Source organism: Alexandromys fortis, unplaced genomic scaffold (genome assembly GCF_014885135.2).
Source record: "Alexandromys fortis isolate MF-2015 unplaced genomic scaffold, M_Fortis_MF-2015_v1.1 scaffold_78, whole genome shotgun sequence".
NCBI lineage: Eukaryota > Metazoa > Chordata > Mammalia > Rodentia > Cricetidae > Alexandromys > Alexandromys fortis.
Window position 1 is genome coordinate 317,940 of NW_026067977.1, and position 16,057 is coordinate 333,996.

At 42.6% G+C, this 16,057-nt stretch overlaps 1 protein-coding gene across 3 annotated transcripts in view; it reads left to right on the forward strand.

Moving 5' to 3' along the window:
* Wars2 (tryptophanyl tRNA synthetase 2, mitochondrial) overlaps positions 1–16,057 on the forward strand; it is a 75,217-nt gene that overhangs the window by 38,011 nt on the left and 21,149 nt on the right. For 2 of the 3 annotated variants that reach the window (XM_050157573.1, XM_050157575.1), the window contains exon 2: positions 9,611–9,868. The exons of the other annotated variant lie outside the window; for it this stretch is intronic. In XM_050157573.1, coding sequence (XP_050013530.1) covers positions 9,611–9,868 — 258 coding nt within the window. The remainder of the gene's footprint in view (positions 1–9,610; positions 9,869–16,057) is intronic. 3 annotated transcript variants of the gene reach the window in all.

A 16,057-nucleotide genomic window follows, 5' to 3' on the forward strand; every position in this document is an offset into this window, starting at 1 on the left:
TTTCCAGGTTCTGGCTATTACAAACAATGCTGCTATGAACATAGTTGAGCATATACTTTCGTTGTATGATAGGGCATCTCTTGGGTATATTCCCAAGAGTGGTATTGCTGGGTCCAGGGGTAGGTTGATCCCAAATTTCCTGAGATACCGCCACACTGCTTTCCAAAGTGGTTGCACAAGTTTGCATTCCCACCAGCAATGGATGAGGGTACCCCTTTCTCCACAACCTCGCCAGCAAAGGCTATCATTGTTTTGATTTGCATTTCTTTAATGGCTAAGGATGTTGAGCATTTCCTTAAGTGTCTTTCAGCCATTTTAGATTCCTCTGTTGAGAGTTCTCTGTTTAGGTCTGTACTCCATTTTTTATGGTATTATTTGTTCTTTTGATATGTTCGCAATTTCTTGAGTTCTTTGTATATTTTGGAGTTCAGTCCTCTGTTTGATGTGGGGTTGGTGAAGATATTTTTCCATTTTGTAGGTTGCTGTTTTGTCTTGATGTCCACGTCCTTTTCAGTTTTAGGAACTTTTCAGTTTAAGGAGGTCCCATTTATTAATTGTTTCTCTCAGTGTCTGTGCTACTGGGGTTATATTTAGAAAGTGGTCTCCTGTGCTAATGTGTTCAAGTATACTTCCCACTTTCTCTTCTGTGAGGGTCAGTGTGGCTGGCTTTCTGTTGGACTTTATTTTATTTTTATGTTATTTATGTGTGTGGACACATACATGCCACCACATGTAGGTGGAGGCCAGAGGACAACCTACATGAGTTTACTTTCTCCCTCCATGGGACGATTTCCAGGAAATGAATTCAGGTCGTGAGTCTTGGGAGTAAGTGTCTTTATCTCCTGGTCATCTTGCTGGCCCTCCCATTTCATTAGTTTTGTTTGCTGGAAAGGAGATCTCACTGAGGTGCCAAATGACAGGAAGAGAAAAAGACCCAAAGAAAATAGTCCAAAGAGATGTTTAAGTTCTCAAAGAACTAGCTACAGAGCCACATTTTATAAACATAAAAACCTGCTTTTGTTGTTGTTTTAGTTTGGTTTGGTTTGGTTTTTGTTTGTTATGCAGAGAAACCCTGTATAACAGCCCCAGCTGTCCTAGAACTAGTTCTTGTAGACCAGGCTGGCCTTGAACTTGCAGAGATCCACCTGCCTCTGCCTCCTGAGTGCTGTGATTAAAGCAATGCACCACCAATGCCCTACTCAGACCTAAAGACTTAAACCATGTCTTTAACAAAATACTGTAGATTAATGTATAAAGGACAAACATTTCCATTCTAGAGGCTCTTAGTCCCAGATCCGCTCTGATACCCAGAGAGGGCTGCTGTCTGCTTCCAGTGCCGCACTGCTGTTCTCCCCTCCAGAGGGACCGAGTGAGCACAGCATCCTCACGTGGCAAAGGGATGGAAGAACAAAGAGAGTGGGCTTTCTCTTAAATCTCTTTTGCAAGGACATTAATCCTTCTCATATTACCAAAGACCCTACTCTCTCCTTATTTGTGTGTGGCAGAAAAAAAATTATTTCCTATGAAGGGTAGGGAAAACAAAACAAAATCTCTGCATGAACTTGAAATTGGTTTTCAGTCACGGTATTAGAGGATGTGTTCTGTAAAGAAGAGACGTAGAATCCTGGAAGCAATTTCCTAGAACAGCCCCGATAGATAGCAAAGCCTTGTCTGTGGGGAGGCTGGGAAGATGCTTACAGAAATGCTATATTGTGCATAAACCAGTTGAACGGTCTTGATGGCAGTTATAAAGCTCCATACAGTAAAAGGCTTGCCCTGTAAGCACTTCTGCTCCCCAACAAGAGTGGCATGAAGTGCTTGAACATGCAGGGAGTGTTTGCCAGATATCTGACCCCTAGATGTAACAGTGCATGCACTCCTAAATGATTCTGCTTCCTTCCACCTAGTGTTTTTGGCAGCTATGAGAGGGAGGCCATGGAAAAAACCACACTCAACACCAATAGCTAGAGAGTGGCTGTCCCATGGGTTTCTTTCTTCTTTCATTTTTCATTATTCTGCTGCCAAAAACAACAACAACAACAACACGATTTTAAAGACTTGTACTCATTGCACTCTGGCCATCAAGATTTAAAACTTAAGTATTTTGCGGGTAGGGACAGCAGTATGACATTTAGAACTCTGATAACAAGCAAGGTGGTCACAGGTTGCACTGGCTCGAGGGCTTCCCCAGGTCTCCTGATCAGGTGTCAGGAGTTCCTACTTGAGTCCTGGTTCTCGATGGTATGACTAGTACAGTAAGTTCCATATGGTTGTTTTTCCCATCAGCGGAATATCCACCAGGATGTAGCACATCAGCTTCAGTGATGGAGCGTGGCTTCCGATCATGAATTCCACTCTCACAGTGGCATCCTTTGCCGTAACATCATCTTTCATGTAAATCTGGTCCACAACTGCTAGGTCAAAGTCACTCATTGGAGCTTCCAGGGCTGACTGATTATCCATCTCTGGGAAATCCAGAGTTTATAAGTACTCACTGTCCAAATTCATATGTCCATATCATATGCTGTTCCATTTGAGGAAGCTACATTAAGAAGCTCTGCTTCTTCCTGGGAATTCCCATGGGGATGCTATTGGTGAGAAAGCATCGTGAAATACTTAAAAAGAATTTTCAGGAAAAAGCAAAGAAGTGGAAAATCATAAATTAAACAAGGTAACCCAGACTCAGACGGAAATCACATATTCTCTTCCATATGTGGCTCCTGCTATGGTGTGTGTGTGTGTGTGTGTGTGTGTGTGTGTGTGTGTGTGTGTGTGTGTGTATGTGTGTGTGTGTAGAGGTGGGTATAGTTGATGAAATGAAAAAGGAAACTACGAGAGAAGGGGGGTTTCTGAAGGATGTGGGGAGGGCAATAGGACACACGTGACTGAAAGGGGAAAGGGGACTGTTGGAAGGGTGGAAGGGCACAAGGGGACCCGGGGACTTGGGGAAATGAAGGGAAGAACAGAACTAATAAAACCAAATTTTGTTTGTGAAAGCATTTGAAGCCCAACACTATATGTGTTAAGAATAAAATAGAAGAAGCAGCTTTGTTTTGAGTTAACCCCACTGTAATCTCTAGAAGGCATCAACGGGGTGACCAGTGCTTACTCAGCAAGAGGGAGGCACCAGTGTCTTCAGAATGAACCATCTGAGTTCTGGTCCCAGCAGAGATGGGCTCTTGGCTTTGTTTTGAGCATTACTGCAAGATCCTTTCCTCCTCTGAGAAGTGGAATGGGACAGAAGGTGGTACGAATAGAGGTGCCAGCCATTCCTAAGTTGAATGCAGTGCCTTTTGAGAAGGAGCACAGAGCCAGAGCCCGAGGGTGAGAGCATACGTCCCTCTCACCTGGCTCCCTTAGACCTAAAGCATGCTCTTTAGTCCTTTGCTTGGGAGGTGATGCCAAAACATTCTCTCACAGATGAAGGTGACACAGTGCACACTGAAAAAAAAAAAAAAAAAAAAAAAGGAAAATCAGAGGTTTAAACAAGCCTGCAGAAACTATTCGAAAATCTAAGTTTATCTCTGTTAGGAATATTTTCTAACAGAACCCTTCCGCTGGTGCAAAGAAATCCAATCAGGCCAGATTAAACCAAATTAAATGCCTGAATTTAATAGATGATGGACTCCCAGGTAGCTGGGAGCATGGCAGGGTGGGTGACTACACAGGGCGCACACACACAAACCCAAAACCACCTGTTCCTCCTCTGGACCCCTGCCTAAATACCCTGTGGAAGGGGTCAGCACTTGGCAGGCTGGGAGTTGGAGTTGGAGTCCAAGCGCTTGGCAGGCTGGGAGTTGGAGTCCGGACCAACAATCTCTTTGACACCCTTTCCCCTGATTAGCATTGTATTTAAGCAGTTATCATAGATGTTTGTAAGAACTTACTTTCTAATGGGTTACTCACTTTTTCTTTCTTTTTCCCTAAGTGTTAGTTATTGCCTGTGTATTGTTTTTAGGGGAGTGGGGTGGTTGGGGACAGAAGATTGCTGTGTTTTGTACTAATTGGGCATTTACTATGTTGATCCCCTCTCTGTGCATCTGGTTCTGTTTCTAGGCAGAAGTGAACCCACTTTCCTTAGTGAGCATTTCTCAACAGTCCAAGGTTCTAATGCTTTGTGGAAGCTGAAGTTGACTCCAGCAGAACAGTGCTGGGCCCAGTCAAAGCTTCCAGAGAGCCGCCTGATGATTTTCTACACAGGTCTCCTGAAGCCGATTAATAAAAATGCAGGGTTGGAAATTGGGGTTCAGCCTGAAGATCCAAAAAGCAAAACAACCAGCCACTGGCTCTTACCTTGACCTCAGTCTGAAAAGGCGATCCTGCCTCCTGGAATCTCAGAAGGAGACTGCCTGTTGAGAGCTGTTTCCTCCCATTTTATATTCCTCTCTAGGGCTGGGGTTAAAGGTGTGCATCGCTCAGTTTCTATGGCAACTAGTGTGGATACTGGGATTAAAGGTGCGAGCTACTATAACCTGGTCTGTAAGGCTGAGCAGTGGTACTGTTTTACTCTCAGATCTTCAGGTGGTCTTTATTTATTAAAATACAATTGAAATGCCACTACAGTCTCCTCTGCTTTGACTCTGAAGTCTTTAACTGACAGTGGAGAGATTCAGGAAGGGTGAAGATGTTGCGGTGTGTTTCAACAGTCTAGAGTGTGATAGTGACACGTTACAGATGGCAAAGGGAGAAACTAGTAGAGCGCTAAGGGGGGCTTTAAACAGTATTTTTAACTTATATGCAGTCAGAAGAGCAAACAGACTTATAAAAAGATATTTCCATCCACGTTAGCTGGTAGTGTTAATAATGACTATTGGAGTCTGTGGCTCTGTGGGCACAGGCACAGGCCACAGAACCAAAGATCTGAGTTCATTTCCCCAAATCCATGTGGTAGAAGAGAACCAACTCCTGCAAGATGTCTTCTGATGTACTCCCATGAAACTATACCCTGTAGTCCATGTGTGCCCCCACATATGCACACTCAATGAGTGCGTGCACACACACATGCATACACATACACACATATAAACACACATACTAAATACATACATACATACATGCATAATCTTTATTGCTATTCTTTTTTAAACCCTTCTGGAGGTGTGGTCCTACTATGTAGCCTTGCCTGGCCTGGCGTGCTGCCATACTGGCCCTTCCCTGCCATTCTGATATCCAGGTAGACAGGAGCATGTTCAGTCGAATTTCTGGGTTTGCCTCTTTTGAACGCAGTTAAAAGCAGTCTGATGACTGAGCATTTGATGCTCTAGGTAGACAGGGCAGGGTTTTGTAGGGACGACTGAGTCTTTGTTTCTCACCATTGTTTTCAAGTTAGTGGGTTTCACCCTTCTGGCGCCATGGCTCATCAGGTGAAGGTGCTGGCTGCCATAGCTGGTGACTGGAATTTGATCCCCAGACCTCACAGGATCGTGCTGGAGGGAGAGAACTGACTCCTGAATGGTGTCCTCTGACTTGCATATGCACATGTCCCCTAATAAATAAAATGTTTAACACACACACACACACACAAGAAGAAACCGTGTCAGGGCTAGTACACAATCTGACCCTTTTGATGTAACCTACTTACTTGGGATCAACAGCAGAAGTTCTCTTGAGTGGTCTCAGGCATTGTCTTTTGCAATAATTCAGTTTGGGATTTTTCAATTGCTTCTGAGTGCAGTCATTAGCACTACTAAAATGATAGGTTTGGGTATGCTCAGGACCTTATGCAAGAAGAGTTTCAGCTCTGTGAAACTGGTGAACCCGTGCCAGCTTTGGTGGATCCCCTACCCTCTTGTCAGGACTATATCATTGTCCGTTGCTGGTGTTGGTTCTACAGTGAGCAAGTTAATTGCATGGAGGTGGCTTCTGTGAAGGAAATATGCCTGAAAGGAACACGAGGGGGTATCATACACAGTCGCTTACTCTGTCCACCGCAGTGGAATCCACCCCTCCAGTGAGTGCATGCCTGTGGGCCAGTCCCGAAGCTGTTTTCTTTGTGGCTTGCCTGCTGTCCACTGGGGAGCCCATGCGCCTTTCATTTTCATTCTTCTCTGACTACAGTGCTTTTGAACACAGAACCCCCCATCCTCCCACCACCCAAACTCAACATTCCAACTCCGTGATCTCATGGTACCAGGCATATCTCCCCTGCCATGCCGTCAGACCGCCCGCTGGCTCTCGCTGAGGAACAGACTACAACGTAAACTCAGCACAGAAGAGCAGGACGCTCTCTGTATATTTTTAAGACCAGGGATCCAGATCCCATTTAGAGGCTGTATTTGTTTAAAGGCTCCTTGAAAACTGAACAAAACATTTCTTGTTGCTCTTACATCTTGGTAACATCATTCCCTCTGCGCTGATGTACAGAATCTCAGAAACCAGAGGATGGAAAAGACGCATTAGCTCATGGTTAATCCATTCCCACTGCTCACGATGCCTTTTTCCCACAGTCGATCCTCTTGTGCTTTTCTCTTCGCTTCTTCTCAAGAATTTATTTTCTCCAGTTCTCCTGGGGCACAGTTTCTGACTTTGACCATAGAGGAATTTATATGGAATTATTCATATTCTTTTTTTTTCAGCTTAATATTCCTGGTCTCCACAACCCTTTCTTTTACCATAAACAGCCGCTCTTCTTCCTGGTCAAGTATTTCTGGATGGTATTTTTGCTCTCATTTACGAAGTTCCGAATTTGTTTTTCTGCTTTACATTCCCTGTCCATCAGCCAGCGCTGACGCCCATTAATCATTTTTCAGTGCACTGAAAACCCCTTGCTCATTCCCATATCAGAGCTACTCATGGTCCCTGGGTGCTGGAGGAAGCCTCCTTAGTCTGTGTTCATTTCTCTCTTCCTCCCTCTGCCCTCCTTCGCTTTCTCTCCCTCTCCATCTCTCTGACCCCATTCTTCTCTTCCCTCTTTCCCCTTCTCTCTCTCCTCTTCCCTCTTCCCTTGATTCGCAACTGGAAAATGATTTTTAAGAACTGTTTATAAGTAATGATTTGAAGATTTCATTGAAGGGGTGCGTGTGTGTGAAGGGGGATGAGGTTGTCAGTGGTCTGATAATATTTTTTCATAGTTCCTTGAATGGCATTTTTTATATCCTTGGAGCTACAAATCTTTTGGATCCTCTCCTGACTGCTTGGATGCGATTCAATGCTGGACCACAGAAATATGATGTAATATTCTATTTTGACACTGTCATCTTATTAGCTGAAAAAAAAATTACATTTGTAAAATTTGGAGTTGTTGGTGAAGGAGAAAAAGGAAATCTTAAGTAGCCTTGACACTCGCTTATGTAAAGTAGATGAGCTCTAGGAGCCTTTGTGAGGTAGAAAGATACAGCTGTAGGGTGGTGGATGGTTTCCCATGGTTTCAACATGGTTGCAGAGTGTTGTAACATGAAGGTGTCCATTCTGCCTCAAACGCTAACCAGATTCTTCACACTCTTGTATGACAGAAATGGCGTTTCAGAGCAAGGAGAAGAAAAACAACCTTTTTCTACACATAGTGGCTGGCATAATCGCTTTTCATCAAAAGAAAACCGAATGCCTCTTTCACACCGTATGCAAAACAAACAAAAACATTCCAAATAGATGCAGACCTCAATGTGAACGACAGATAAAGCATTAAAGTGTACACATGGAATTTATTGAATATGCATATATGTGTGTGTACATACATATATCTTCAGGACCTCATTATATTAAAAGATATCTTCTATGACACAGAAGTCTGAAGTAAAGTACATTATATTTATTGAACTAGTAAAGAACTTCTCTTCATCAAAGATAATGGGAAGAAGTAAGTACATAATGTATTTCCTCTGAGAATGTATTTCCTCTACCTGTAATTAATAACAGTACCTAGAACATATACAAATTCTTAACTAGTAAAAGACAATTCATCCAACTAAAGCATAGACTAGCTTGAACAGGATATTCACAGTAGCAGTAGAACTGGGCAATAATCATAAAAGATTTTCAAGTTCTTTAGTAATTAAGGAGATGAAGTTAAACTTTCATGAGATTCTACATGCTGTCTGTTCTATTAACTAAAAAGACTGGGACAGGCAGTGCTCAGGATTGATGGGACTCTGGAGGCACGGGAAGGGGTGGTAGAGAGTTCACACTGATCCATTCTTAGGAAGAGTTAACCAGGCTATAGCATGATTGAAGAGGCATATGTACACCTTATGATTTTGCATTTCTGTGACCTTTGGCTTCTCATCTGCAAATTGGAAGGAGTAATAACCCTGCTATATTAGGTACCCAACTAAATGTGTTCCTGTACATAAAGAACGGAGCATATGGCTTTTGGGGACCTCTTCCCCAATGTTGGATTTCCTTGCCCAGACTTTATATAGGGGAAGGAGCTTGGTCCTGCCTCAACTGAATGTGCCATGCTATGTTCAAGCCAATGGGAGGCCTGCCCCTTTATGAATGGAGAAGACTTTGGAGGAGAGTAGGTAGAAAGGGAGAGGGGGTAGATGGGAGTGGAGGGTAATGGAGAGGAGAGAGGGGAAACTGTGGTTGGTATGTAAAATAAAGGGGAAAATGGTAATTTAAAAAAAAAAAAAGAATTCAGGACAATTAGGGCTGTTACACAGTGAAACCCTATCTCCAAAAAAGAAAAAAAGGAAGGAAAGAAAAGAACTAAGCATAAATGTTAGCAGCATAGCTGTCCAGTAAACACGGGGACTGTTAAGAAGTTCTTGCAGTGCTGACTGAATGGCAACAATGTGATCTTTAGAAGCTTTAGTCCGTACAACTACTGATACATGCTCACAAGTGCTGATATATCACTACATAATACTAAAGCACCCAGGAAAGTCATTGTCCTCTCACTTATTTCTCCCTGCTTATTTTTTCATGACACTAGAAAATGTGACTCAAAGGGAGGACATGACTGAGACAGAGATATTTTTATAACTTAGGAAATTATGCAGAATTTAAAATTTTTCTTAACAAATTAAAACCTAAATACAATTATTGAATAAACATGAAAATAACCTTAGATTTAAAATATTAAAATGAAGTACATATTCTCTAATTCTAGCCTAAGACCAAACCCATTAAATTAAAATATCAATAATAAGAAACAACTCACAGTAGATTTTAGACTAATGCTGTGGCCTTCATTTTTAACGACAAAAAGTGAAATCACAAGCAAAATCCAAAGGCTCATTAAATCTCTAATGAGATGGCCTCTTCATGCACAGGCATTCATGGTGACCACTGGGACCAAAGCCAAGCTTTCCCTATTAGGAGCTGCTGTCCATTTGCCCTATTTCTGGTTCATTCTGTTTATGATTGTACTGCTTACTACCTTGTACCTCATCTTTGCATACATTGTCAACTAGATTGCTATCTTTTGGCTAAGCAGACCTCTTCCTAAGTATCTTTGTATGCTTTGAAGCAAGAAAAACCCTTTTTAATGTCCATTTGTCTCCATTACCACCAGCATAGTGAGCTAAACAAAGTACATACCCAACAATGCATGGTGATGCCCATCAGGCTGCAGTTCGCAGAAACAGGACTATACGGTAATAGGTACACAGAATGCATGGCTGCTGCCTCCAAAGCAACTATGTTTGTTTTTTTTTTTTCCCTGTTGCAGAAGGACGGTGTGGAGCGCGTGTTCTCTGGCATCCAGCCGACAGGAATCCCCCACCTGGGCAATTACCTTGGCGCCATTGAGAGCTGGGTGCAGTTGCAGGAGGAGTACAGCACAGTGTTGTACAGCATCGTTGACCTCCATTCCATCACTGTCCCCCAGGACCCCGCCCTCCTCCAGCAGAGCATACTGGACATGACTGCTGCTCTCCTTGCCTGTGGCATAAACCCAGAGAAAAGTATCCTTTTCCAGCAGTCTCAGGTCAGCTCCTCAGACCAGAGCCCAGAGGGCTTGGGTTTTTATGGTATTTGACGTGCCTGTTCACAATCTTTTTTAAAATTATTCAAGGATGACATCATCTAATGTGATGTTTCCAGTTTAATATTTACATACATTTATATCGTTAAGTATCCTTGTATTTCAGTACTGTTTTTCAGCTTCCTCCTGCTCTACTTCATGGTCTTTCATCCTCCCCAAAGTTATGCTACATTAGTTCTTTGGATCCTGGGATTTTTTTTTTTTTTTTTTTGAGCTGGCTACTTTCAGTCCGATGACTTCCCACTGTTGACTAATTTCCTTGGGATCAGGATTGAATTTTGTGACCAATGATTTTTCGTAATTCCAATGGTGGTTTATTGGATATTGAATTTGGAAGGCCTATTGGATAATTTTCATTGTCCCTTCTTTGTATAATAGCTTTTGAAAGGATTTGATGGAGCAAGCCAGGATATTTGAAGACAAAGCCCCAGTGTCAGTGTATAAGCCAAGAAAATCTTCAGAAAGCCAAAAGAAATGAAGCCAAAGTATTTGACTCATACCTTCACGATGGGTGAGTCAGTTATCTTTAGACGGGGAGAGATCCTACCCAGAAACAGAGCAATTTAGACACAAGCTAGCAAAGAAGATAAGAACTGGTCACACCCTTACTGCAGATCCGCTTTAACCTGCAGCATAGCCCCAGTCAAGGGGTCCCCTTTCCTGATCACTTCAACTAAGTTTTAATGTACCTTTTTATTAGCCCAGATTTTACTGCAGAGTAACCAGCTGAAAATATACAGTAGGTGTAGGGGCTTGTCACTCGATGGTAGAATGCTTATCTAATAGCTCAGAGTCCTCAGTTGAATCCCCAGCATGGCAAAACACACAAGTATACACAGACATACATGAACACATGCACACTAAATAAAGAATATCCTTAATAAAGTTATCACTGTAAGCTTGTCACTCATATGCATATGTGAAATGATGTCACCATTAAATGGATCATGCAGACAACTTACCCAGATTTACTTTTGATTTACAGTTGCTCAGAAAGCTTTTGCTTATGGCTTTTCCAGTTTAGTGTTGGGCAGACCTAAAGTACATATCTATGTTGGGCAAATGCAGACTTCTTGAAGATTTCCTTGCGTTCATTAGCTTTGGCTTTTTAAAAAGCTGCAGTAAACCAGCTGTGTCTTCTGCACATCTGCCTATCAAATATGTGTATGTATTTGTTATGCCGTCTTTGTCCTATAATATTACTTTTTTAAAAGTTTTTTTTAATTTTATGTATACGGGTGTTTTGTCTACATGTCTATGTGCACCATGGGCATGCAGCGGCCATGGAGCCTAGAAGAGGGGACTGAATATCCTGGAAACGAAGTTACAGATGCTTGTGAGCTGCCACATGGGTGCTGGGAATCAAACCTTGGTCCTCTGCAAGAACAGTGTTCTTAACCACTGAGTCGTCTCTCCTACCTCAGTCTTACTTTGTTCATGCTGCTGGTCCCCAGTCCTCCTGCCTTGTCAGTCATCCTACCTGGGAAGCATTTCACCTTCTTTCTGAAGGATTGTGATGCTTGTAGTTCTAGAAGCCAGTTTCTTTCTACCCTTAACGCCTGTCCCTGACACTGCAGAGGTGCTCCTCCTCGAGCACCTTTCGAGTCACCTCACGCGAAGCACGCCAGCTTCACTCCCTCCAAGCTGGTTTTGATACAGGCGCTCCTTTGATCCTTATTTGATGTTATTTCTAAAATTGCATTCTCAGCCACAAGTTACTATTTCCATATTTCTTGGAGGTGAATATGTCTAATCTCCCCCAAATAGCGGCTTGCCAAGTTGCTTTTGAAGTCATCCTTAAATGAATGACCGTTTCAAAAGCCACATTCAACAGTTGTCCTTTCAGCTCCTTCCTCCAAGGATAATGTCCTCGTGATAACATTTTTAACATCACGTTAGCATATTATAAATGTTTTTCCTTGTAATAGACTTTTGACAGTGACCTCTTTAGGTATATAAAATGTGCAGTCATTGAGATAACTTCTTTAGCCTGTAACACTTAAGAAAGAGTAGCCTACAGTATGAGAGACTTTGTGCACTGTCTCCTAACTGAGGGATAAGAACATTCTCCTTCTCTTTGAAGGAGCCCAGGAACTCGTTGGTTCCCAGGTGGCTAGTATTCTAGGGCAGGGAGCTTCCGTCCTCTTACGCTGTCATGTTTCCTTGCTGCCTTCCTTGACTTCAGCTCTGTCTTGATAGTTTGACTGTAAACTCTAAGGAACACACTCATCTCACCTACATGCCGCAATTCTACCCTCACAGCCAGTGTGAACGGCTTCCTCAGGTGCCTTTGTAGCCACGAGACATACCCAGTCTGGGCAGCTCCCTCTGTTCTAACTTAGACAGTCACAGTGTCCCAACTCCACACAGAACACACTGAGGTGTTCATGAGAACAGGTCAGTGGCCATGCTGTCATGCTGTTAACAGCTGTTCACTTGGTGTAGTGAAATAACTAAAAGTAGGTATCCCATACAATAGCGTTTCTCTCCTTCAGTATTTCAGTGTGCCTCTCTATAAATTAAGAAAATGTTGTACATGAATACCATGTTATCATTATACCTAATGAAGTAGGTGACAAATACACATTACCGTTTAATCGTAAAATTATTCCAAGTGGTCTACCCAGAGCCACACGTTGGGCATTCTGTTTGTTTTGGAGGGTGTGCGTGTGTGTACTCCTTTGCAAGTTGAATCTCTCCTTCCATTGTGGCTTCTGGGAATGGAACTCAGGAGATCAGGCTTGTGTGCTAAGTGCCTTCACTGAGTGACCTCACCAACCCTACAGTAGGTCTCGTGAAGTTGTTCTTTATATCTAACTGTAGTTTTGCAGTCTGTACCCTTTGACTGACATCTCCCCATTTCTCACTCCACCATTCCCTGATAACCACCCTTCTACCTTCTGTTTCTGAGTTCAATTTCTTTCCATTCTATATATGATACACAAGACATGTGTCTTTCTGTACCTAAACTATTGCTTAGCATATACCCTCCCAGTTTATCCATATTGCTGCAAATGACAGGATCCTTTCTTTATAAAGATAGAATAGTATTCTATAGTAGCAGTTTATTGGTATGTTGATAGACATCCGGGCGGGTTTGTTCATATCTTGATGTTTGGGTCTACAACTTGTGAAAGGTGCTGTCGTGAGCCTGGGAGGGCCATCCTGAATTCACAGCCTTGGGGTTTGGACCCACTGTAGGGTCATATGGGTGTTTTATTTGGTCTCCTTTAGGAACCTCCACACTTGTTTCCAAGATGGCTGTACTTTTTCGCTCCCACCAATGCCTGGCAGGAGTTTCCTTTTCCCACATGTTGCCAGCATACGTAATCGTTTGACTTTTTAACAGCAGCAGCTAAAGAGATATGAGGTGACGAACCTGTGAAGCCGATATAAGCGAGGACAGAAAAGAACCATCTTGTTAGGTCTGCAGGAAGAGTTTGTGGTCATGTTCATAGAGCGATGGGGCAGGACCTTCCTGCCTGTGTCCTCAGAAGCTGCAGGCAGAGGGCTGGTGGGAGACCCACCTTAGACTTTCTGCTCTCACCTCACAGAATGTCAGTCAACCACCTGTGTGGTAACTGCAGGCATCTTTCTGCTAGGTGCCTGCCCTGGGGCCAAACCTACCCCAATTTAGCTAAAACTTCCAGCAGTAATGCCCCAGAGGCAGCAGCCTAGCCTTTGTGCCACACTACCAAGGTGACATAAACTTAGCACCAGTTTGTTTTGTGTTCGTGACCTGCTTGACTCTCATCAATGACTTTCAGAAGCATATACAGAAAAATAATTTAATTTTGATAAATTAAGCCCCAATATAGGAGACAGGTAACAGGTGATGTACAGATCATTTATGTGCATCATTTAATACTCTTCCCCTACTGTTGCTTCCTTTATTTTGGCAGTTTTGTACTATGTGAGCATTTGGTTGATAAATAAAAAAGCAGAGAATGAGGAAGATTTGGGAACTGGGGCCAGTTAAGAGCATTTATACCTGACACCCCCACACAATTATTCACAAATAGAATTAACAGTTTTTGAAATTGTGAGTTAGATAAGAGTATTGTTTTCTACCTTGTCACATCTTCTTGGTAGTGTAGCCATTGGTTACACGACGATTTTCCCATGTGCCCTGGTTGTGCACTAGAAAAAGCCCTAGTAATCATTTAAAATGGGAAAAGAATTTGGCTGTGCTGTGATGCTGATTTTAACAATAATTTTCATCTGCAGTCCTTCGCAGCCTGACTGGAATGGTTTAGACATATTGAAGATTTTACCCCATTATTTCCCTTTTCTTCCTCTCCCACTGGCCTGTAGCTCCAGTGCTTCTCCTAAATATGTTTGCCATATGTGGGGCGTTTTCAGACCTCGTCTGAAAATGTGTACATGAGTGTGTATGTGCACATGAGTGTGTTCACAAGCGCGTTTTGTTTGGGGGCGGGATAGGGTTGGGGGGAGAATACCTATGTGTGTATTTGGCAGAGGTTTCCGTCTCAAAGCCAAAGTCACTGCCTTTTGTTTTCGGCAGACCTGAGCACAGATCCAACCCGAGTCCCCCAGATGTCTGTGAGGGACAGCTCCACACATCTCTCCCCGACAGCATCCCTGCAATATAATCACCCTGCAGATGGAAGATAAAAAAACACAAGACTCAGCCCTCAGCCCTGGCTTCCAGCAGAGGTCAGGACAAAAGGAGGGTTTGGCGTATCAGGATATCAAGTTACTGAAGGTCCAGAACTGTCCAGGAAAAGTCGGCAGAGCAGGAAGGAATCTGAATCTGGAATGTAACCTCTTCTCTAATTAGTTATATTTTGTTTCCCAGGAAACAGAAATCTATAATAATAATAAATTAAAGGGTACTATGGGGAATCAGTTGCTGAACGAAGGCCAAAGGAACTGAGTAGATGGATCTTGGCCCAGTCTGTGCACCAAAGTTATACCTGACTCCCCTCTCTGTCCTGAGAAGTAGAAAGCCAGATCCTAAAATGAGGCGGAGCCCCCATGGGTTCTGTGTAAGCTGGTCTTTCGCAAGTGCATTTGAGCATGAATTCATGACTGTGGAACTCTCCAGGTTGTTAGTTACCAAAAAGGAGGGTGTGCTCAGCTTTTAATAGGAAGGGAACAAACATCTGTAGACTAACGGCCTTTTGGAATGCATTTGTAAGATTGGCAATACCTCTACAGTTCCTGGGGAAATGAGTCTCCGAATGGCCTGTGCTGTAGACTTATGGTGAAGACACAATTCCATACCCAGAGTCTGCATATGTTTCTTCTCTACAGAGTTCTCAGCTAGACCACAGGTGCCCCTTCCTGGCCTCCATCCGGGCTTCTGTATGACTGCATGAGAAGGGGTAGGACGGCTGGACAGTACCTACAGGAAGTGGTCTTGCCTTATGCTCAAAGCAAGAGTGGCCTGAATGTCACTGCCATCTCTTTTTATTCTTATAATTTACAAGTAACTAATTTTTTCTGAAGCCTATTTAATGTCTACGATAGGGGTTTAAGAAAACCATGTGTCACATTTGGGAAAGACTAACTTTCTCTCACCAGTCACTGTGAGCCTGGCCTTGTCTCCAGGTTCCTTGATATGGCAAAGGTTTTGTATAAAGTGGAATAACAGATGGTCATCCAGATGATGGCTATCTTTTTTATCTTCTTTAATAAAATATTTTAAGAAACTTTTTGCTTACTTTTTTCTTTGCAAGGAATATTTTGGATATCCAAGAGTATTGGATACTAAAAAAAAAAAAAAAATGTTTCAACCATTCCAAAAAGTACGAAGATGAATGGCTGTCTTTTGAAATATTAACTTCCTTCATATAGGTTTTGATTCCAAAATAAAACATTGCAAATACAAGAGAAACTTTTTAGCTCCCTCGAATTTCGTTCCATGCTCTGACCCCCTAGAGGCAGCCCCTTTGTCTATTTGGTATTTATCATTCCCGCATATGTGTTTATATTCTTATTGAATGTGATATGGCCATAAATAATCTGTATTATTTCTTTGCACATTTTCAAACTAAGTCAATGGTGTCCTGCTGCTTGTCTTTCTGTGTCTGCTATCTGGTCCTTGTTTCATTTCATTTCTGAGATGTGTTCATTTGTATTGTTGCTGCAGAGTTTTCTGGCTCTGTC